General features: G+C 40.8%; 1 protein-coding gene and 1 non-coding gene across 3 annotated transcripts in view; both read right to left on the bottom strand.

Annotated features, from left to right (window-relative positions):
* LOC126428442 (zinc finger protein ZFP2-like) overlaps positions 1 to 24268 on the bottom strand; it is an 86914-nt gene that overhangs the window by 52724 nt on the left and 9922 nt on the right. For both annotated transcript variants that reach the window (XM_050090374.1, XM_050090375.1), the window contains exons 5-6: positions 16752 to 16878; positions 1707 to 1820 (exon numbers count right to left, since the gene is read on the bottom strand). In XM_050090374.1, coding sequence (XP_049946331.1) covers positions 1707 to 1820; positions 16752 to 16878 — 241 coding nt within the window. The remainder of the gene's footprint in view (positions 1 to 1706; positions 1821 to 16751; positions 16879 to 24268) is intronic.
* Trnat-ugu (transfer RNA threonine (anticodon UGU)) lies at positions 2743 to 2817 on the bottom strand. Its single transcript has one exon. It is a non-coding gene; the product is annotated as a tRNA-Thr (tRNA).

Below are 24268 nucleotides of genomic sequence, written 5' to 3'. Positions count from 1 at the left end.
GCAATTTTGCAGGTGTATAGTTTGCACAGATTTTTTTTTCCCTTTAATCATATTTTTATGCTGTTCACAAATTGCAACACCTTGTAAACTTTCACGCTAATGGAATCCAGCATTTTTGTTAAACATGCCTTTTGAATTCTTGCGGTGATACTACCACAGAAACGTTTATCCCCTAACACATATTTCTTTGTATCTAACTGAGAAGTCAAATACCAAATTTCATAGGTTTAGCTTCAAAAATGAAATGAAATATTTGCATAAAAATTTTCATCCCCTATTCCCCTCATATAGTGGTTGAATAGTGAAACATATATTTTTTTTATTTCCAACTGAGGTGCCACATACAATATTTTTATCAATTTAGCTTTGAAAATACCTTCATAATGAAATAATTTCATAAACTTTTCATCCCCTATTTTACATCCTCAGATGGTTAACTTCCAAAAACACCGAAACACATAATTTGTTTTTACTTTCTTAAGTGGTCAAATACCAATTTCCATAGATTTAACTTTAAAAATACTTTAGTAGTTCTCTAATAAACAATTTATTTCCAACACAATCTTTTACCCATCATTTCACCCCCCACAGGGGTTAAATTTCCAAAAATACTGAAACACATGTTCCTTTATTTGTGACTGAGGAACCAAATACCAATTTCCGTAGGTCTCCCTTCAAAACTGTCTTAACAGCAACATTATTCAAAAAACCTTTCATCTCTTATTTCACCCCTTAGGGGTCGAATTTTGGACTATCCCTTCTGAAATGATGCCTCCAGTATACGATGAACACTGTCGCCAAATCTCAGGTTTCTGCCGTTAGTACTCGGGGGAGAGTGATGATGAGTCAGTCAATTGGGACACTGCCTTTTATATATAGAGATTATCAGTGAGTAGCTATGATTATGCAGCCCACCAATGGCAATTATAAATTGTCCCTGCCTCTACTCCAACATCTCCTTCTTTCTTAAAAAGAGGACAACGAACACAGTTCTGGTGTGCCCTTGAAGTAGATCAGATGTACTGACTTCCTTGTCTATCATTATCTGTAATCTGTTCTATGGCAACTTGAAGGAAGGATAGAAGGAAGGAAGGAAGGGAGTTGGGGTTTAATGTCCCATTGACATCGAGCTCATTAGAGACGGAGCACAAGCTTGGAATGTTTCAAGGATAGGGAAGGAAATTGGCTGTGCCCTTTCGAAGGAACCATCCCGGCATTTGTCTGGAGTGATTTTAGAAAATCATGAAAATATTAATTTGGATAGCTGGACACAGATTTGAACCGTTGCACTCCTGAATGTGAATCCAGTAGTACAGAAGCTTTAATCTGTTATTGCATTGAAGTCTATAGATGTGGCAGCAAATGCAATGGCTGTTGTTATTTGTCAATGCATATTATAGAAGAGTGTGTGTGTGTTGTGTGTGTGTGTGTGTGTGTGTGTGTGTGTGTGTACAACATCTACCTATCATAGTTAAGAAGATAAACTGTGGGATGTGTAAAAAACTAGCACATCATGCATGGCACTTATATGTATCACAGATATGCCCCCCCACCAATGTGCATGTGCGCACGCTCGCGTGCGCGCGCGCCCACACACACACACACACACACACACACACACACACACACACACACACACACAAATCACTTACTCTCCTAAAACAGTCCAATTAGTTATCCATTTTTAATAAAATATAAGCACTTACCACAGCAGAGGGCTTTTTCAATGCCGATGTTGTGACTGCGGAGCAGGTGGGCGCTCAGATTCACTTTCGATGAGAAACACTTTCGGCAGTGCTCACATTTGAATGGCTTCTCACCTGAACACAGAAAACATATTTTTTTATTGTCTATCACAAAATTAAGACACAGAAATATAACAGCATTCACCACAACATGATATTCCTACACTTAGGGTGTATGATGGACCATTCCACTGCTGCTCACTATATTCTGATGCAGCATCAGTCTGACTAAGATGATGATGATGATGATGATGATGATGATGATGACGATGACAATGATTGGTTTGTGGGGGCGCTCAACTGTGTGGTTATCAGGGCCGTACAAATTCCCAACCTTTGCTCAGTCTAGTCTCGTCACTTTCAGGAATGATGATGAAATGATGAGGACAAAACAAACACCCAGTGATCTCGAGGCAGGTGAAAATCCCTGACCCCACCAGGAATCGAACCCAGGATCCTGCACTCGGGAAGTGAGAACACGACCGCGAGACCACGAGCTGCGGACAGTTTGACCAAGATCGTGTGTGGTATATAGCCTAAACATGGTTTATTGCCAAAACACAGTTTATTACCCATGGATTATGTTATGCATGTATCAGTAAATTTGTGATCCTCTAAAGAACTGAACTCCCATGCATACAAAAACTTCAAATGCGTGATTACTTTACAAGTGACTTAATGTGTTAAATACTTCCCTTTGAGAATGTAAGCTAGAAAAAGTTTGGGAAAGGTTTGAAATTGTGCTTAAAGTTTGACAGATGTCATTAAATACTTACATTATGAAATGCCAGTTGAACATAAAGTGGGTAATTTGCGCTCCATTTGAAGCAAACAGCTACTTTTTCACATATCTCAGTGTTTATGGTGTTATATCTCCCAAATTGTCTGTCGTACAATGATATGATTTTGTGGATACATTCAGTGGTACATTTACATACTGTCTGCACTGTGTTGCGTGTGTTGTTGATATACCTCGATGTGGACAGCTGAAAATGTGTGCCCCGACCGGGACTCGAACCCGGGATCTCCTGCTTACATGGCAGACGCTCTATCCATCTGAGCCACCCAGGACACAGATGAATAGTGCGACTGCAGGGACTTATCCCTTGCACGCTTCCCATGAGACTCACATTCCCAACTGTCCACAATTCTACATATGTATTGTACCTTATAGAACATTTGCCCACCCACTCATTACTCGCGCACGATTTGGCGATTCCCGTAAGAGTTTGGGCAACCTGTGCGCATTCGTATATATAGTTAAAGGCTACCCAGCCACTGTCCTTCGTCTGTGCGCATTCGTATATACAGTTAAAGGTTACCCAGCCATTGACCTTCATCTGTGCGAATGCGCACAGGTTGCCCAAACTCTTACGGGAAACGCCAAAGCGTGCGCAAGTAATGAGTGGGTGGGCAAATGTCTACAAGGTACATTACATATGTAGAATTGTGGACAGTTGGGAAAGTGAGTCTCACGGGAAGCGTGCAAGGGATAACTCCCTGCAGTCGCGCTATTCATCTGTGTCCTCAGTGGCTCAGATGGATAGAGCGTCTGCCACGTAAGCAGGAGATCCCGGGTTCGAGTCCCGGTCGGGGCACACATTTTCAGCTGTCCACATTGAGGTATATCAACAACACCTGTTGGCAGCTGAGGTTGCCAGTTAGTCATCATTTTAGTAATATACGTGGCAGGTGGAGCATACAATGAAATGTGGATCAAGGACCATAAAATTATATTCCACAGACTGCATAATGCTCAGTACACATTGCAACTTTTCCTGTGGATAACATTTAAAAAATGTTAAGTATTAAAAATACTTAATTCTGGAGAGTGGAGAAGACCTCAAAGCCAGGTTAATTAAAATAGGTGAAGTTATGGTAAAAGAGTATAACATGAAAATAAATGAGTCTAAAACAAAGGTGACAAAGCAACTTTGTATGCTATTATATCCTGGAAGATCTAACAACAAAAGTTATTGTATAAGTCTACAGAGTTTCATGGCCACTGTCATCAAAGGTAAAATCTTTGGGGTTATTACAGCGGATCGTATTTCTTCTATGCGATCGACATTTCTATCCCTCTGCTGGGATCTCCTTCAGGATCTTGTGCTGCTCACAGTTAGCTCAACACTGTCCAATACCAGTGACGCCTGCTCTTATAAAAGGGAGTTTTCTTGTGCTTATGCTGGAGATGTGTCATTCCTAGGTAAAATTCCTGCAGCTACCAATGGTGGGCCATCATCACTGGATAAAAGCGAGACAGGCAGAGTAAGAGTGGGGGAATTTTTATGAAAAGTATTATTGTTCTGGACACTGTTAGCATTACTCAAGTACCGTAGCCACATTTTCACTTCCTTAATGAGTGGAAGTCATGACAAAACTATACTATCTGGTGAGCAAGATGTATGAGACAGGCGAAATACCCACAGACTTCAAGAAGAATATAATAATTCCAATCCCAAAGAAAGCAGGTGTTGACAGATCTGAAAATTACCGAACAATCAGTTTAATAAGTCACAGCTGCAAAATTCTAACGCGAATTCTGTACAGACGAATGGAAAAACTGGTAGAAGCGGACCTCGGGGAAGATCAGTTTGGATTCCGTAGAAATACTGGAACACGTGAGGCAATACTAACCTTACGACTTATCTTAGAAGAAAGATTAAGAAAAGGCAAACCTACGTTTCTAGCATTTGTAGACTTAGAGAAAGCTTTTGTCAATGTTAACTGGAATACTCTCTTTCAAATTCTGAAGGTGGCAGGGGTAAAATACAGGGAGCGAAAGACTATTTACAATTTGTACAGAAACCAGATGGCAGTTATAAGAGTCGAGGGGCATGAAAGGGAAGCAGTGGTTGGGAAAGGAGTGAGACAGGGTTGTAGCCTCTCCCCGATGTTATTCAATCTGTATATTGAGCAAGCAGTAAAAGAAACAAAAGAAAAATTCGGAGTAGGTATTAAAATCCATGGAGAAGAAATAAAAACTTTGAGGTTCGCCGATGACATTGTAATTCTGTCAGAGACAGCAAAGGACTTGGAAGAGCAGTTGAACGGAATGGACAGTGTCTTGAAAGGAGGATATAAGATGAACATCAACAAAAGCAAAATGAGGATAATGGAATGTAGTCAAATTAAATTGGGTGATGCTGAGGGGATTAGATTAGGAAATGAGACACTTAAAGTAGTAAAGGAGTTTTGCTATTTAGGGAGTAAAATAACTGATGATGGTCGAAGTAGAGAGGATATAAAATGAAGACTGGCAATGGCAAGGAAATCGTTTCTGAAGAAGAGAAATTTGTTAACATCGAGTATAGATTTAAGTGTCAGGAAGTCGTTTCTGAAAGTATTTGTATGGAGTGTAGCCATGTATGGAAGTGAAACATGGACGATAACCAGTTTGGACAAGAAGAGAATAGAAGCTTTCGAAATGTGGTGCTACAGAAGAATGCTGAAGATAAGGTGGGTAGATCACGTAACTAATGAGGAGGTATTGAATAGGATTGGGGAGAAGAGAAGTTTGTGGCACAACTTGACTAGAAGAAGGGATCGGTTGGTAGGACATGTTTTGAGGCATCAAGGGATCACAAATTTAGCACTGGAGGGCAGCGTGGAGGGTAAAAATCGTAGAGGGAGACCAAGAGATCAATACACTAAGCAGATTCAGAAGGATCTAGGTTGCAGTAGGTACTGGGAGATGAAGAAGCTTGCACAGGATAGAGTAGCATGGAGAGCTGCATCAAACCAGTCTCAGGACTGAAGACCACAACAACAACAACAATTCTAATGATACAAGAAATGAACAGTTGTATGTTATAATAAAAGCCACTTTCAAATATTTAATATTAAGAGCTACAACATCTTACTCCTTTCATAAATACTTGCTACAGTTCAGGCAGATGACAACGCAACCCACTGAAGATTCTGCTTCACGGCAAATATTTTTATCAGATTACCTTCCATTCGGAAAGTGACTGCATTCAACGACTGTTATGTGATTTATAAATTATAGAGTGCAACAACCAGTCATCCTTTTTAGATTTTATTACGTAAATCCAGGTTTCGGCTAGAAGCTAGCCATTCTCAATGCCCTATTTTCTACTGTCAGTGCATGTAAGTCCCTTTGAGTATTCAAAGAACTGTGACTGACACCTAAACAACAGGGACTTACATGCATTGACAGTAGAAAATAGTGCATTTAAAATGGCTAGCTACTAGCTGAAACCTGGATTTGCGTAATAAAATCTAAAAGGAACGACTGATTGCTGCACTCTATAATTTACAAATATTTTTTATGTTTTCTGTTTTAGATTCTGTGTTCAAATGCTTGCCTAATTCCAACGAAGGTTCCTGTTCCTGTGTACAGGGAAATCATTTTGTGATGCATTTCACAAAACTAAGTTTATTTTGGAAATTAACTTTTGCATCACTTTGTCACCACATGGAAACTGCAAAATATTGTTTCAAACTCCTTTATTTCATTAAACCAGTCAGTTGTTGGACAAGTGATCCCATCTGTGGACATTATGGAGATCCAGTCATTACCGGTGGTGTAATATGAATCAGGAACAAGTTTGTCTGAGCATGAGCAGAAGGAACTGTTAATGTGCTCGCATTTAAATGCTATGTAACCCACACTGTATTTCAGTGCATCTTGGAATTCACATACATCACTGGTTCTTGGTTCATAACTAGGAAACTGCATCAGTTATAGTTCTTGTTTGTTAAATTTAGTGCAATCCAAATCAGCTGTCACGTTTCCAGTTATGTGAGTAAACAACTCACTTGTGATGAATTGTATGAAGTCCTGTTCAGTTCCTTCACTAGTACTATCAAAAATTATGTACACTGGGATGACAAAAGTCATGGATGCCTTCTAATATCATGTCAGACATTCTTTTGCCCAGCGTAGTGCAGCAGCTCGACAAGTCAATGGAAGTTGCGGTGACCCGGTGTAATGTTAAGCTCTCTCTATACAGCTTAAGCGTTTTCGTGGACTTACTTGTTGAAGAATGCAGGTTCTGCTTTCTTACAGCGCCGATGTCTTCTGCTAGCAATGGATGCTTCTCTGAAGATTCCACTGCTCGGAAGGGGAAATTTTCACTCTCTCGCTCTCTCTCTCTCCTTATTTAAAAAATACGCTACTCTTGGAATATCATTCAATGCACTAGAACATATTTATTTCCACTTTGTACAAAAAAAACAACTAAACTTTATGACATAAGCCCACATATTACCGGGCACCCAGAATCAGTTAATTACACATTTCTGAACACAATTAATACATAAGCTTTTATCGTGGCTGACTATCCACGTCCAGTCCCCGTACTCTCAACAGCAGTTCAACGTCTAGTAAACAGTCACTATTTCCAGTCTCTCCATTTGTTTTTTAACAATACAATGCTACATTACTCTTTGCAGCCGGCCACGCAGCTTCCGGGCCGTATTTGCTCATTCTTGGCAGGTCGTGCTGAACACTTGCCAGTGCCGACGAATTATCTCCCTTCCAGTTTCACCTGCACAAACAATAAATGGGTGCAGTATTCCATGCTCATCTATACGCGATGCTTTAAAATAAACACAAGTGTCTCCAGACTTTCGTAAAATTCTGGGGGCACTACAAAGTCCCCTGCAGAAATATTGAGCCATGCTGCCTTTACACCCATCTGTAATAGCAATAGTGTTGTCGGTGAGGGATTTTGTGCACAAACTGACCTCTTAATTCTGTCACATAAATGTTCGATGGGATTCACGTTGGACAATCTCGACAGCCAAATCATTCACTCGAACTGTGCAGGACGTGTCGACATGGCGCACTGTCATCCATAAAAATTTCATCATTGTTTGGGAGCATAAAGTCTACGAATGGCTGCAAATGGTCTCCAAGTAAATCAACATAACCATTTCCAGGAACAATGATTAGTTCAGTTGGAGCTGAGGACCCAGTCTATTCCGTGTAAACACAGCCCACACCATTATGGAGCCACCACCAGTTTGCACAGTGCCTTCTTGACAAGTTGGGTCCACGGTTTCATGGGTTCTCTGCCACACACAAAACCTACCATCAGCTCTTACCAACTGAAATCGAGACTCGTCTGACCGGGCCACTGTTTTCCAGTCATCTTGGGTCCAACTGAAACAATCATGAGCCTGGGGGAGGCACTGCAGACGATTTCATGCTATTAGCAAAGGCACTCGCATCCGTCGTCTGCTGCCATAGCCTATTAATGCCACATATCACCACACTGTCCTAACACATACGTCAGTCGTGTGTCCTACTTTGATTTCTGCAGTTATTTCATACAGTCTGTTGGCACTCAGAGCTCTACACAATCGCCGCTGCTCTCGGTTGAGTGAACGCCATCGGCCACTGCACTGTCTGTGGTGAGAGGTAATGCCTGAAATTTGGTATTCTCACAAGGGAACCTCCCCATTGCACCCCCCTCAGATTTACTTATAAGTTGGCACAGTGGATAGGCCTTGAAAAACTGAACACAGATCAATTGAGAAAACAGGAAGAAGTTGCGTGGAACTGTGAAAAAATAAGCAAAATATACAAACTGAGTAGTTCATGGGAGGATAGGCAACATCAAGGACACTGGGGCCGCAGGAGCGCCGTGGTCTCGTGGTAACGTGAGTAGCTGCGGAACGAAAGGTCCTTGGTTCAAATCTTCCATCGAGTGAAAAGTTTTATTTTTTATTTTCAGTTTATGTGACAAACTCTTATGTTTTCATCACTTTTTTGGGAGTGATTATCACATCCACAAGAAAACCTAAATCGGGCAAGGTAGAAGAATCTTTTTACCCATTCACCAAGTGTACGAGTTAGGTGGGTCGACAACATATTCCTGTCATGTGACGCACATGCCGTCACCAGTGTCGTATAGAATATATCAGATGTGTTTTCCTGTGGAGGAATCGGTTGCCCTATGACCTTGCGATAAAATGTTTTCGGTTCCCATTGGAGAGGCACGTCCTTTTGTCTACTAATCGCACGGTTTTGCGATGCGGTCGCAAAACACAGTCACTAAACTTATTACAGTGAACAGAGACATCAATGAACGAACGGACAGATAATAACTATGCAAAAATAAAGAATGTAAAATTTTTACTCGAGGGAAGATTTGAACCAAGGACCTCTCGTTCTGCAGCTGCTCACGCTACCACGGGACCACGGCGCTCCTGAGCTCACAGTGTCCATGATGTTGCCTATGTCGCCCATGGACTACTCAGTTTGTATATTTTGCTTATTTTTTCACAGTTTCACACAACTTCTTCCTGTTTTCTCAATTGATCTGTGTTCCGTTTATCAAGGTCTATCCACTGTGCCAACTTATAACTAAATCTGAGGGGGGTGCGATGGGGAGGTTCCCTTGTCAGTACACTCTTGATACTGTGAATGTCTGAATACTGAATTCCCTAATGATTTCCGAAACAGAATATCCCGTGCCTTCAGAGTCTGTTAATTCCCGTCTTACGGCCCTCATCACGTCGGACACTTTTTCACATGGATCACCTGAGTACAAATGACAGGTCTGCCGATGCACTGCCCTTTTATATCTTGTGTACACAATATGCCCACTGTCCGTGTATGTGCATATCGCCACCCCGTGACTTTTGTCACCTCACTGTATTTGCCAACAAGGGGATGTATTCTCTATTACCAGTCAATATTAGAAAATGCATTCGGTTTTTCACTCCCCTCGGGTTGACCACAAAGTTAAGAAAAACGTTCTGCAAGCAGCATTAAGTACAGGCTGTAATGGTAACAGGTTTTCAAGAAGTTTCATGTTCAAAACTGTAATGTTGGGCATAGTTACTCCAGCATACAAAATACAATTTCTAAGAAATTCATGCAAACGTGGCATATCCCAGAGAACCACAATCTTCTTGTTGGATCTGTAGGGTTTCAATAGTACATTTTTATTGTGGAACCTCCAAGCTCCTTCAAGACCTTTGAGTTCTTCCCTCCCATATCACAAATTACTGCTACAGTTTGTATTCCAGCTGCTTCCAACTGCTTTATTATGTTCAGGAGTAAGTCGTTAGTCAGGGTACAATTCAAGTCAAGATAATAAAGGCTGTTTCCATGATAACATCAAAACACCGCAACCATAAAATTTTTGTTTGACTCTAAAATTACATCATCTGATACGACATAGCACACATGACCACCTACATTCATCCCATCAAAACATAGTGCTCCTATTTTCTTTGGTGCTTGTGACAATCTCAAACACATCTACAAGTCAATTTGGATTTTTTGGTGGTGTCTCAACATCACCCTTTAACCTTCCTTTCAAAGGCAACCCCAGTAGCTCATTTTTAAGTCCCATTCATAATCTTCAGAGAGGAAATGATATGAACAAATCCTTGCATTATTCACATTAACAGGATCAGCTCTTTTGGCGTCCAACTGTGCTGTAGTTCTGTCTTTCGGAAATCAATGATAAGTGACATCTGCAGTTCCATACAAAGCATTTAACAACAGTGCAACGATTTCTAATTTTGCTCACAGTACTACAAAATGGCCAGAAATGAGCATAGCTAACAAGAAACTTCATTCAATTAATTTCAACTCTTCCTGTATTCCTGACGATGTCAAGCTGTTATGCCAGCAGTGGTCTCGCGTCACCTTCGTCGATGTGCTGCGCCGGCTGCCGCTTTCACACAGAAGCGGCGGGATCAGTGGAGGTAGACAGTGCTGCCAACATTCCGACCGTCCACCTCCCTTGAGCCGGTCGCTTCCAAGTCTGAAATCTTGATGGCTGTGAATCTGGAGCATCAGGTACCACACTACCCTGCTCAGTGCTTTGCTTGAAATAACACATTAAAAATTTAACATTTCCTGAAAGCACAGAATAGGAACGTTTATGTTCAAATGCTATACTTATTAACAGTAATGAATATGAAATTGAATTATGCATGTTCTAACCATGTAAGATCACTACGGTTGGCAATGAATGGCTACTGAATAAAGTTTACTGTCAATACAAATTACCACGCCCACAAAATGACATGTAACAGCTAGCATGCTAAGAAAATTAGAGTTCTGCCATCCAAAAACTAGTGGAGTACTGGAAACTGTTTTAATCACTCAAATAGCCCTGTGATATAAATAATCTGATTTTTTCCCAATTTCTGAGTGGAACTTCAGCCATGATCATAACTAACAAAATTTCAACTTTTTCTTGTATTTCTCAAAGTCTTCCAAAATTCAAAAACTTCAAAGTTACCAGGGATGTAGAGCATTAATTCTGCATTAAATCATGTATATTTTGCTACACCTTGTGTTCTAGATTTATTTCGTGAGTCCGTATTTAATTGCTTGTTCACTGCGAGTTTGTGTGTAAATTGCTGTTATAGTTCTTTAGCGAAAGTAAATAAAAGCATTTATTGTTGCAAGAAAATTCAGGGTATTTTTGTACTGTTTCACAAAAGATAACGTGCTTCAAAGCAAATTGGTATCTGATGTAAGAACAGAAGTGTTAGGCATGAAAGAATATACTCTGAATATTTCACTTCAAAGAAGTAGACAGTAGAGACCCACCACGGTATACAAACAACATTAAGAAACTTCTTAAGAAACAACACATTCTCCATAATGGACACAAGGCAAAGTGTGAGCTGAAGATAAGCAACTAAAGTGTTCAATCAATCACTGATACAAGACCCAAACTAGAAAATAGCAAAAATATAGCTGAAATGTTAAATTCAGTCTTCAAGTGTTCCTTTACAAATGAAGATCAAGGTATATTGCTGCCATTCAGTTACCATACTGATGCAGATATGAATGCCACTTTATTGAGAGGGCCTGTACGTCCGCAGGGTACTGCTCCACTAATCAATGTTGGAGCCAATGTCTTGCTGCATCAATAACATCCTCATCATCCACATACTGCTTCCTGCGGAGCAGCACTTGGGCTAAATGGATGGAAGTCGAGAGGTTGCGATCTAGCCTGCAGGGTGAATGAGGAAGATTAGTCCAATGAAGTTTCACAGACAGACTTGTGCAAGGCCTTGCGTTGTTATGCAAGTTTTTTTCCCATTTTCATGGTGACAAATACGCTGAAGTAGTTTCTCCAGTTTCCTGAGGGTAGCACAGTATACAGGGTGGTCCATTGATCGTGACCGGACCAAATATCTCATGAAATAAGCCTCAAATGAAAACTACACAGAACGAAACTCGTATACCTTGAAGGGGGAAACCAGATGGCGCTATGGTTGGCCCGATAGATGGCGCTGCTGCCGTGGTCAAACGGATATCAACTGCGTTTTTTTTACATAGGAACCCCCATTTTTAATTACATATTTGTGTAGTACGTAAAGAAATATGAATGTTTTAGTTGGACCACCTTTTTCGCTTTGTGATAGATGGCGCTGTAATAGTCACAAACATATAGCTCACAATTTTAGACGAAGAGTTGGTAACAGGTAGGTTTTTTTAAATTAAAATACAGAACGTAGGTACGTTTGAACATTTTATTTTGGTTGTTCCAATGTGATACATGTACCTTTGTGAACTTATCATTTCTGAGAACGCATGCTGTTACAGCGTGATTACCTGTAAATACAACATTAATGCAATAAATGCTCAAAATGATGTCCGTCAACCTCTATGCATTTGGCAATATGCGTAACGACATTCCTGTCAACAGTTCGCCTTCAGTAATGTTCGCACATGCATTGAATGTTTGCACATGCATTGACAATGCGCTGACGCATGTTGTCAGGCATTATTGGTGGATCATGATAGCAAATATCCTTCAACTTTCCCCACAGAAAGAAATCTGGGGACCTCAGATATGGTGAACGTGAGGGCCACGGTATGGTGCTTCGATGACCAATCCACCTGTAATGAAATTTGCTATTCAATACCGCTTCAGCCGCATGTGAGCTGTGTGCCAGACATTCATCACGTTGGAAGTAAATCACCATTCTGTCATGCAGTGAAACATCTTGTAGTAACAGCGGTAGAACATTATGTAGGAAATCAGCATACAATGCACCATTTAGACTGCCATCGATAAAATGGAGGCCAATTATCCTTCCTCCCATAATGTTGCACCATACATTAACTCACCAAGGTCGCTGGTGTTCCATTTGTCGCAGCCATTGTGGATTTTCCGTTGCCCAATAGTGCATATTATGCCAGTCTATGTAACAGCTGTTGGTGAATGACGCTTCGTCGCTAAATAGAACGCGTACAAATAAATCTGTCATCATCCCGTAATTTCTGTTGTGCCCAGTGGCAGAACTGTACACGACATTCAAAGTCGTCGCCATGCAATTCCTGGTGCACAGAAATATGGTACGGGTGCAATCGATGTCGATGTAGCATTCTCGACACCAACGTTTTTGAGATTCCCGATTCTCGTGCAATTTGTCTGCTACTGATGTGCGGATTAAATAAGGAAACTATCCGGTGGACAGTCCGGACACTTGGATGATATCGTCTAGGATACCGAGCAGCATACATACGACACACCTGTTGGGCATTTTGATCACAATAGCCTTACATCAACACAAATCTACCTTTTCCGCAATTGGTAAACAGTCTATTTTAACACGGGTAATGTATCAGGAAGCAAATACCGTCCGCATTGGTGTAATGTTACGTGATACCACGTACTTATACGTTTGTGACTATTACAGGCCATCTATCACAAAGTGAAAAAAGTAGTCCAACTAAAACATTCATATTCCTTTACGTGCTACACGAATATGTGATAAAAAAATGGGGGTTCCTATTTTTAAAAACGCAGTTGATATCCGTTTCACCTATGGCAGCGCCATCTAGCGGGCCAACCGTAGCACCATCTGGTTTCCCCCTTAAAGCTAGATGAGTTTTGTTCTTTGTAGTATTTTTGTTTGATGCTTATTTTGCGAGATACTTGGCCCGGACCACCCTGTACTTCAGAGCTGCTCAGTGCACCCTGAGGGAGGATATCAAACAGAGTAACTCCTTGAGCATTCCAGAAGACCATCACGTTGACTTAACCGGCTGAGGATGCAGTTTTGAAGTTTTTCTTCAGAAAAGAGGTGGTGTGACACCACACAGTGGATAGCCGTTTTGTTTCCAGTTGGAAGTGACGAACCCACGTGACGATGTTCGACAAAAATCTGTCACGATCAGACCTGTAATGTGCAAGCAGTTCTGAACAAAAAGTCCTTCATTGTTCTTTGTAGTCTTCTATTAGGTGGTGAGTATCCCCAGTGAGTACACAGCTTTGAGTACCCCAACTGGTGGGCAAGTGTATCAGTACCAACAGAGACGTCCAGTTGTTCAGCAATGCGTCCAAGTGTGTGGCGAGGTATTTGTGGTAAGTCAATCACCTCGAATGAGAGTGTCTGTATGTTCACAAAGTGTAGGAGTCACAGGTGTTTGCCGCTGGCTGACATGCAGGAGATCAGACAAATTTGCGTCAAATTGTTGCGATGGTGACAGATGCTTCACCAACAATTTGCAGTGTTTTTTTCACTGCTACATCTCTGTAGACATTCTGCTGGTGCTTATGAATATCTGTGATGCTCTGGTTTTCTGGCAAAAGAAATTCAATGGCAGCTCGCCGCTGTGACACCCTAATGAACCCCAAAACCCAATTAGGAAGGACCATCATGATGTAAAGTAGGGAAAAGTTATCCTGACAGGTACGACAACTTTGCCGATGATATAACACCAGAAAGTCTTGATAAACACCAACATTAAGCATTACAGAGTATGTTTTGGTAGAAAGGAAGGAAGAAAGGTCATCTTTAGCTATTTGCGAAACATTTAAGTAATAATTGCAAATTAATACCATGAAAGTTAAGTCCAAAGAAATGTCTGTCAGAGATAACTTTTATGTGGAAGAGAGTTGTAAATGCAACAAAGAAATTCGATGTGTCTACAATACTCATTCACGGAAAAAGTAAGTCAGTTGCTAGCTATCGTGCTATCAAGTCAAATGAGAGCAGCTCTTGCCATAGTTGAGCAAATGGAGTGCGACGAGATTGTTTTACTTTCAAGAGTCACTGTTGCATGACGTAGACGCATGGATTTTGTGAACTGATATTCAGACTAGTAACTTGAAGCGAGATAGTATGCTGACTGTGTATACTGAGTTGTTGGACTTTATTAATGGAAGTAGGCAATATTGGACTCAACATTCATATAAGTGAACTTATAGAAAGGAATGGACAAAGTTTCAAAAGACTATAATACACATTTAGGAGACATTCACACAAATACATGAAGAAGATACAATTACACCGAGGGTTAAAGCTGTTGTAATTGTCAAGATACTTGAAACTAATAGAACTGCCAGTGCTAAGTAACTATGTGGGCGTGTGGCGTGACATTTATAAAGTATTTAGCGAAAAGGAACAATAAAATTGTTCATCAAAAGTGGAAATTCAACGTGTAACTCCATAATTCTATGAATATTTGGTAAATGCTCATCAAAAGTTAATGAACAGTGACTATTTAACTTGGAAGTAAATTCGTGGACTGTTGGTTGTGACAAGGAAGGTTTGGACATACATAATATTACGATGCAAGATAATTAAGACATTGTTAAATAGTATCTGTGGATCTCGCATCATATAGAGCGAACAATTTTACTTAGCAACAGACAAACAATGACCAATACGATCTGCAATTGAACTTTTTCCTTACTTTTGGTTATGTGGACGATGCGCATGAGGGAAGATTCATTAATTACTGCACTAAAGTGTTAACCGGGCACATAATAATCCAACTTCAAACCATAAGAGACAATCAGAGTGCACAGTTCGCATTAATAAGGAAACTGTGCAGACTCGCAATCAAACTTTAATCATTACACGAGGAACAATTTCTTAAGAGCTTTTTCAGATCTTGTCTCTCGTTAACCGATGGAGATGGAGATATCCATCATTGCGCATCGCGTCTCAACCCCACCGACCGAGCTGTAGCAGTAACAGCTCCACGGCGTCGACAACACCAGCACATGGCAGAGAGGGGATGTCACACCGCCTGCATCGTACCTCCATTATAGATGCCATCTTGAATGCTACGTTTAGTGGTGCCACATACCAAAACTTCATGAAACTATAGTGGCTGAAGCAGGAATATTCCAATGTTCCACGACAAATTCTGCATTGCTTCAACAGAATTTTCTGAAAAAAAGTATTTTGCATTACTTATTGAACACCCCTTCGTATACTGCATGTGGATCATTATAACAACATTGGGGAAATCAGAGCAAATGCTCAGGCATAAAAGCAAACTTTTTATGCGTACTGTACGCGAATGGAACTGCTGGTAGCAAGTGTGCTGATACTAAAGTACTCTGCCTCACATACCATGTTGTGGCTTGTGAAGTACAAATACACAACAAGCATAAATGTCGAAACACAAATGTAACAAAGCACGGACACTAGCATTTTGCATGCTAACTGTTCCTCTCTCCTACATAACACTAATTAAAATGAACATTTAAGAAAATACTCATCATGATAACAATGATTTCTGCATTGTCTAGGAAGTGCAATGCCAATGGTAGTTCTAAGCTGCAGCCATGTCGATGAATGTGTTCCCACTACAATCCGCCTCAACATCTGTGACAATTAGTGTAGGGACAGTGCTAGTTGGACTTTACAGGACTCCAAACAAACAATATTCATTTGAGGCTAAGTCAACACATTGGTGCCAACATCGTAGCCAATTCTGGATCGTCACTGCCGTAAGCCCCTCATGCATTGCGCCACACTGGCAATAGCCACCATTTGAATATGCAGTAAGTTTAAAATAATGAATACACTGCAATTGATTTTAAGATCACTTCTCCCCCTTTTTAGCTTCATCAACATTTCGGGATAGGTTTGAGCCCCCACAACCTCCCCCCTCCCCCTCAATCTATGTACATGGTTGCAAACATTTAACTCTAAAGAACCATAAGACAGTAACAACAATGGAGGCGAACACAAAGCACAGTAAACTCAAGACAAGAAAGCTATAGAAATAAATCATCCACTAGAGCGTCAAACCTGTATGTCTGCGGAAGTGCCTGCTGAGAGTCGCCTTGTCCCGGAATTCCTTGTGGCATGCTGTACAGATGTACGGCCCACCCCTGGGAATAGTCAATCCCAGTGGGAAGCTCTGTTGCACTTCTGCCTATAATCAAAACACAAAATCATTACCATATTGCATGTGCAACATGAAGCAAACAGAGTAAATACACTGACCAGCCAGAACATTATGAGCACTGACCTAGTATTGACATAAACCCATCCAGTCAATAGCAGCATCACCTGGTGAGGAATGACTGATGCTCAGACGAATGCACGGTGTACGTAGTATCACAGAGTGTGTGGCCCGTGTGTAGAATGAGAAAGGAGCGCAATCTATCTGAGATTGAGCGAGGCCACATTGTGAATTTCAGGAACTGCACAACTTATCAGATGTTCAAGGAGAACTGTGGTGAGTATCTTCAACACCTGGTGAAACCAAGGTAAAACACGTCCAGATGTTGGGTGGCCACCCCTCATTACAGATGTCAGGACATCGTAGGCTGGGCAGACTGGTGAAACAGGACATGCGGCAAAGTGTGGCGGAATTAACATTAGATTTTAATGCTGGGCAGAGTACAAGTGTTTCTAAACAGTGCAGCCAACCAACACTCCTAATGATGGGCCTCCACAGCCGACGACCCATGTGCCACTGTTTACACCATGAGATTGGCAACTATGACTGAAATGGGCACACGACCATCAGCACTGGATGGTGGTGCAGTGTGTTAATGTGACACCCTCCTCTAATAATATCATATTTTTTTAAAAATAACCAATACCATGTATACTATCGATTCTTATATACGTGAACATTACCTCAGCTGTTTAATTAAATGAATTTCATATTCCACAAAAAGTGGAGCCAACAACAAGAAGAGAAAATGAAGATAAGTAAAAAGTTTTTCTTTTGTATTATCTTACGCGTCTTGTAGATTTTAAAATGTATTGTATTTCAGGCTAAAATGTGTAAAAAGAAATTAATTTGTTAGTTAAAATTACTCTTTTTTAAAACATATTTGAAATTACGAAATTTATGGCATATTTAAAATTAATATTATTAATTATGTGACCCAATGCTAATTATTAAATTTATTCCTGGACTCATTTGTAAAATAATGATATATCTTGGCGATGATTCTTGTTTTGTAAAGAAAGTTTGTAAACTCTTTGGAATATTGTGAGTACTGCAAAATGTTAGGAGTAGTGGGCATGCTTCTGATGAAAGTAGAATTTTTCTAAGTTTGTCAAGAACAATGTAATTATTGTTTTTTTAATGTGTAAAATATAAAGTCAGTGTGATATTTAATAATGTGACAAGGAATAAAATTCAAGAAATATACAGTTCAACAGGAACCCGCAACATTATAAAAATTACAGCCGCAACAGTGTACCCCAGGTCACAAAAAGCGGAGCCAACAACAAGAAGAGAAAATGAAGATAAGTAAAAAGTTTTTCTTTTGTATTATCTTACGCCTCTTGTAGATTTTAAAATTTGTGCAAAGACAGAGAACTATAATAGCGATGTGTGGGAGGGTAAGATTACAAGTGGCAGAGCGTTGAATGATCTGATAAATCCCAATACCTTCTTCATCCTGCTGATGGGTGGGCACGAATCCGTCATCTTCCAGGGAAACAGCTACTTGACACTTATACTGTGGGACAGAGACAAGCTGGCGGGAGCTTCATTATGCTCTGGGAAACATTCACAAGGATATCCATGGGTCCAGTAGATGGCCAAGAAGTATCGTACACTGGTTGCAGACCACACACACTCCTTCATGACAATCATGTTTCCTAATGATAGTGGCATTTTTAAATGCACCATGTCACAAGACCAGGAATGTGATGGAGTTGTTCGAGGAACACAGTGGTGAGTTCCAATTGATGTGCTGGACAGCAACTTGTCAGATCTAAAAGTGATCAAACATCTGGCATGCAATTCAACATGGTGTCACAGATCGTTGCCCTCCTCCCTGGAATTTACAGGAATTGGGTGGCTTGTGCATGCAGATGTGGCACCAACTCCCTCCAGCGACCTACCACGGCCTCATTGTTTCCATGCCACGACATATCGCTACTGTTATCTGTGACAAAGGTAGACATACCAGCTATCACGCAGGTGGTCATAATTTTCTGGCTGATCAGTGTACATACACTGAAGTTTTAAAAGGGTTCTGGTTATGTGTTGTGATTGAACCAATAAACTCACAAATTACCTGTCAGCCTGATACTGCTCATGAACTTTTACCTTGACTATTTTCTTATAAACACCTTCTCGTAGTTTCTTCATACTGTGCACCTGCTACGCAGTGCCAAAAACTCTCAACGTGCGACTTCATTTCTGTCTGTAGAGGGTTGAGAGCTGTAAGAGCTCCGTAATCTACAAGTTATGAAATGAAATAACTGCCTTTTAAAGTGCTCTTCTGTATTTTGTTGCTCTTATGAAACATTTACATGCATTGTATGAACAGGTCTCATATTCACCAGAAAAACATTTTCAAAGTTAATATTGTTACATCACAGAAGAGAGTGACATTTACCTTCAGCTTTTCAATTGGGCATTGGCATTGTAGATAGCACCTCTTTGTCTCTGCCTTTCAAAACACTGCCAAGCCGTGAAGCCAAAGCAAAAGCAACTCCTTCTATCAGGCAGACACACTATCACTGTCACACTTTCTCGATGCTTCCTTCATCACCTCTGCATTTACATGAAACAAAGCGTGCACAGTTGAGATTCTCTAGATACTAACTACATAAACAATGTTTTCACATGAACATCTTTTATCTGATTGTGAGGAAGAGGTGGGACTCCACGTTACACCACAACACAGATGAAATAAAACATTTAACGGCATGTCAGACCACCTTTGGAAGGCAATGCAGCAGCAATTCTGCATGACAGATTCCCGGCAGGTTTCCAGAGGTGTGTGTCACCAGACGCCTACACACAGGTCACACAGTTACCATATACAGGGTGTCTCAAAAGAAAGTATATATTTGATGTGTCAAAATAAAATATAGGCTGAAGTCTACGGTCACTATCTTTATTTATTATTCAAATATACAGGTTAGGAATTTTCTTCTTAAAAATAATGTCATTTAAATGCAAATCAGCATGCCTATGGCACTCATTTAAATGATGACAAAATTTTGCATGACAGCTCGGCACATAGACAGTGGGGTGGCTGCCACTTTTCTACGGATATTTTCTATCAATTGATCCAGATAAGTCAGATTATTGACATATATTTTAGATTTGACAGATCCCCACAAGAAAAAAATCCATGATGCTCAAATCTGGATTACGTGGGGCAATTTGTGTCACCTCTCCTGGAGATCAGTTTGCCAGGAAACACTTCATGAGTTCACAGAATAGATGCATAGATGTGTGTGCTGTGGTTCCATTTTGATGTAACCATGTTCTTTTGTTATAACCAGAAATGTTTTGCAATTCAGTTACCAAATGAGTCATTTATCATTGTCACGTAATGTTCCAAATTCACTGTAACAGCACAACCGTTCCTGTCCTCAAAAAAGTATGTGGCAATTATTACTCGAGCCGACATTGTAGCCCTTGCAGTAACTTTTGGTGAATGAAGCGGTTTCTCCTGGTTCTGTTTAGGATTTGGTGCACTCCAGTAGTTGCAATTTTGCTTTTTGGATGTGATTTGTCAGGTGAAAATGAGTCTCAACAGAGAACAAAATGACGATAAATGAAGGGCACTCAGTCACATCATTAACAAACTGAAGCCTATACCTGGCATCCTGAGACTTTAATTCTTGTACCAACTGGAATTTGTAATGGTGCAGTTAACAGTAATTTTGCAGAATTTTGTGCACTGATGAGCTATGTACATTTAAAGAACTTGCATGCTTACGAATGGAGAGGTTAGCATCATCACAAACGGACCAATTTGCACTCTCCACTGATTCACCTGTTCTGATGACCTTGACCATCTAGACTTTTTTTCCAGTGTTGAACCGGTCTCCACAAATGTTTTGATCCATTTCCGGACAAGGGGAATACTTGAGGCATCAGTCACATTATGCAATCCGTGATGACTGCAAAACTTTGTCCACATTACAGATACCAAATTGCAGTCTTTGTAAAATTCTCACACGCAGAACGTGCAGTCCACTCCCGAGAAGGGCTCCGTATCGTCTGAGATCCTAAAGGCCAAGCAGGCGATGAACGTAACCCATCCTGCCCCCCATTCTCCACTGGCTTGCTGCTCACGCACAGAGAGCTCTTCAAATATAAACTTTTGTTTGAGACACCCTGTATTACATGTCGATGGTCTGAGTGTGTGAAGCATCCCACATGTGTACCATCAGGTTCAAACTGGGCAAATTTGGTGGCTGAGACATGTCAATGTGAGTTCATTGTCATGGTCTTCACACCACTATAGCACTGTTCTGGCCTTGTGGCACATGAAGTTATCCTGCTGGAAGATGGCACTGCCATGGGGAAGACATCAAGCATGAAGGGAAGCAGGTATCCCATAATATTTTGTACATATTGCATAGCTGTGACTGTGCCTTCTATTACTCCTAGTCCCACGGATGCCACGGTGAATGTCCTCCACAGCATAATACTGCCCCCACAAGCCACATCCATGGCACACAGCACATTTCATATACCTTTTCAACTCTGTGACGGCGTATCCACAGATGACTGTCAATCTGGTGTAATGAGGAACACGATTCAACTGACTGGGTGACATGTTTACATCAACGTGTGATCCAATCTGAATTACCCCTGCCCACTGCCTTCTTAATTGACAATGTCATCGTGTCAACATGGGGACATGTAGTAGTAGTCTTCTGTGAAGCATCATGTTCAACAATGTGTGTAGAACGATGTGCTTTGAAACATTCATGCTTGCAACACCACTGCTCTCCATCATTGGATCTTCCACAGATTGCTGCCTATATGTTTTACAGGATGGGCAAGCATTCAACCACCACATTCTGTGACGAAGCACAGATGCCCAATACACTGTCTTTTTGCAGTTTCGCCATCTTTCAACCACTTTCCATTGGTGCTTACGCCAGTAGCCAATAAAGATCCAACTAACATTGCCATTTCTGAGATGCATGTTCCCAGGTGCTGGGCCATAACAATCTGCCTTTTGCCAAAGTCAATTACATCAGTGGATTTCTCGATTCACGAGCTGTATCACTGTTAGAATGGTTACCCATCCACGTCTTTTCAGTGTATACAGATTGTCTGTTCTAACTTGAAACAGCTAAATATCTCAAAAACAATGCATCGCATAAAAAAAAGAAAAAAAGAATGTTCTAGGTGAAAAGTTAACATCAGTAATGGAGACATCTGTCTGTGCTACAACTAGCCACCACCTAACCATCCCTCCTGCTTGGGCATAGTCAGCTTTGTATTTTCCAATCGCAACATCTCCTCCCCAATATTTATTCCATATTTGGATTCTATGCCAAAAAAATGTACAGTTTAGTCAAACCATTGTTTCCTATTCATGGTAGATGACATGGTAATTAACAAATACAAAGTGTGCCTGTTTTTGCAATTAAGAACCGACACATTCGATTCTACATTTAATTTACGATGTAAATGTAAACCTTTGTGCTCTAATAATTCATATTGATGTTCAAACATTGTTCTAGTGTTGCAAATGTGATTGTACAGTACAAATAATATGGCAACATACTGACATTTCTGGCAAATGAGCTACCTGTATGGTAATCTAGTTTTCTGTTTGTTTTGTTGTAGGGGACGCAAACAACTAGGGTCATGCACACCTGTGTCAGAAACATAGGACGTGAAGATGAAACAGTGTTAAAAATGACTACACATTAAGCCCAAGCGATGGGGGGTAAAATCGCTAAAAACAGGGACTTGGAGAAAGGTCCATTTTACACAGAGTACGCGAAGGAACTTGCCCCCCTTCTTGCAGCGGTGTACCGTAGGTCTCTAGAAGAGTGTAGCATTCCAAAGGATTGGAAAAGGGCACAGGTCATCCCCGTTTTCAAGAAGGGACGTCGAACAGATGTGCAGAACTATAGACCTATATCTCTAACGTCGATCACTTGTAGAATTTTGGAACACGTATTATGTTCGAGCATAATGACTTTTCTGGAGACTAGAAATCTACTCTGTAGGAATCAGCATGGGTTTCGAAAAAGACAGTCATGTAAAACCCAGCTCGCGCTATTCGTCCACGAAACTCAGAGGGCCATAGACAGGGGTTCACAGGTAGATGCTGTGTTTCTTGACTTCCGCAAGGCGTTCGATACAGTTTCCCACAGTCGTTTAACGAACAAAGTAAGAGCATATGGACTATCAGACTAATTGTGTAATTGGATTGAAGAGTTCCTAGATAACAGAACGCAGCATGTCATTCTCAACGGAGAGAAGTCTTCCGAAGTAAGAGTGATTTCAGGTGTGCTGCAGGGGAGTGTCATAGGACCGTTGCTATTCACAATATACATAAATCACCTTGTGGATGACGTCGGAAGTTCACTAAGGCTTTTTGCAGATGATGCTGTGGTGTATTGAGAGGTTGTAACAATGGAAAATAGTACGGAAATGCAGGAGGATCTGCAATGAATTGACGCATGGTGCAGGGAATGGCAATTGAATCTCAATGTAGACAAGTGTAATGTGCTGCAAATACATAGAAAGATAGATCCCTTATCATTTAGCTACAAAATAGCAGGTCAGCAACTGGAAGCAGTTAATTCCATAAATTATCTGGGAGTACACATTAGGAGTGATTTAAAATGGAATGATCATATAAAGTTGATCGTTGGTAAAGCAGATCCCAGACTGAGATTCATTGGAAGAATCTGAAGGAAATGCAATCCAAAAACAAAGGAAGTAGGTTACAGTACCCTTGTTCGCCCACTGCTTGAATACTGCTCAGCAGTGTGGGATCTGTACCAGATAGGGTTGATAGAAGAGATAAGAGAAAATCCAACGGAGAGCAGCGCGCTTCGTTACAGGACATTTAGTAATCGCGAAAGCGTTACGGAGATGACAGATAAACTCCTGTGGAAGACTCTGCAGGACAGACGCTCAGTAGCTCGGTACGGGCTTTTGTTAAAGTTTTGAGAACATACCTTCACCGAAGAGTCAAGCAGTATATTGCTCCCACCTACGTACATCGCGCGAAGAGACCATGAGGATAAAATCAGAGAGATTAGAGCCCACACAGAAGCATATGACAATCCTTCTTTCCACGAACAATACGAGACTGGAATAGAAGGGAGAACCGATAGAGGTACTCAGGGTACCCTCCGCCACACACCGTCAGGTGGCTTGCAGAGTATGTATGTAGATGTAGAAATACGCCATAGAGACAATGGAGGTCCTGAACTAAAGATTGAATGTCCTTCACCATATTGCTACGATGGATAAAAAGTAAAATGCGGTTGACAGTCTGCGTGCTGTTCGCCAAAATGGCCGATAACTCAGACGGCAATCATAAATGAGAATTTAAGTGATTTACAAAAAA

This window comes from Schistocerca serialis, chromosome 12 (genome assembly GCF_023864345.2).
Source record: "Schistocerca serialis cubense isolate TAMUIC-IGC-003099 chromosome 12, iqSchSeri2.2, whole genome shotgun sequence".
Lineage (NCBI taxonomy): Eukaryota > Metazoa > Arthropoda > Insecta > Orthoptera > Acrididae > Schistocerca > Schistocerca serialis.
This window is presented reverse-complemented; position numbering and strand designations above follow the sequence as displayed.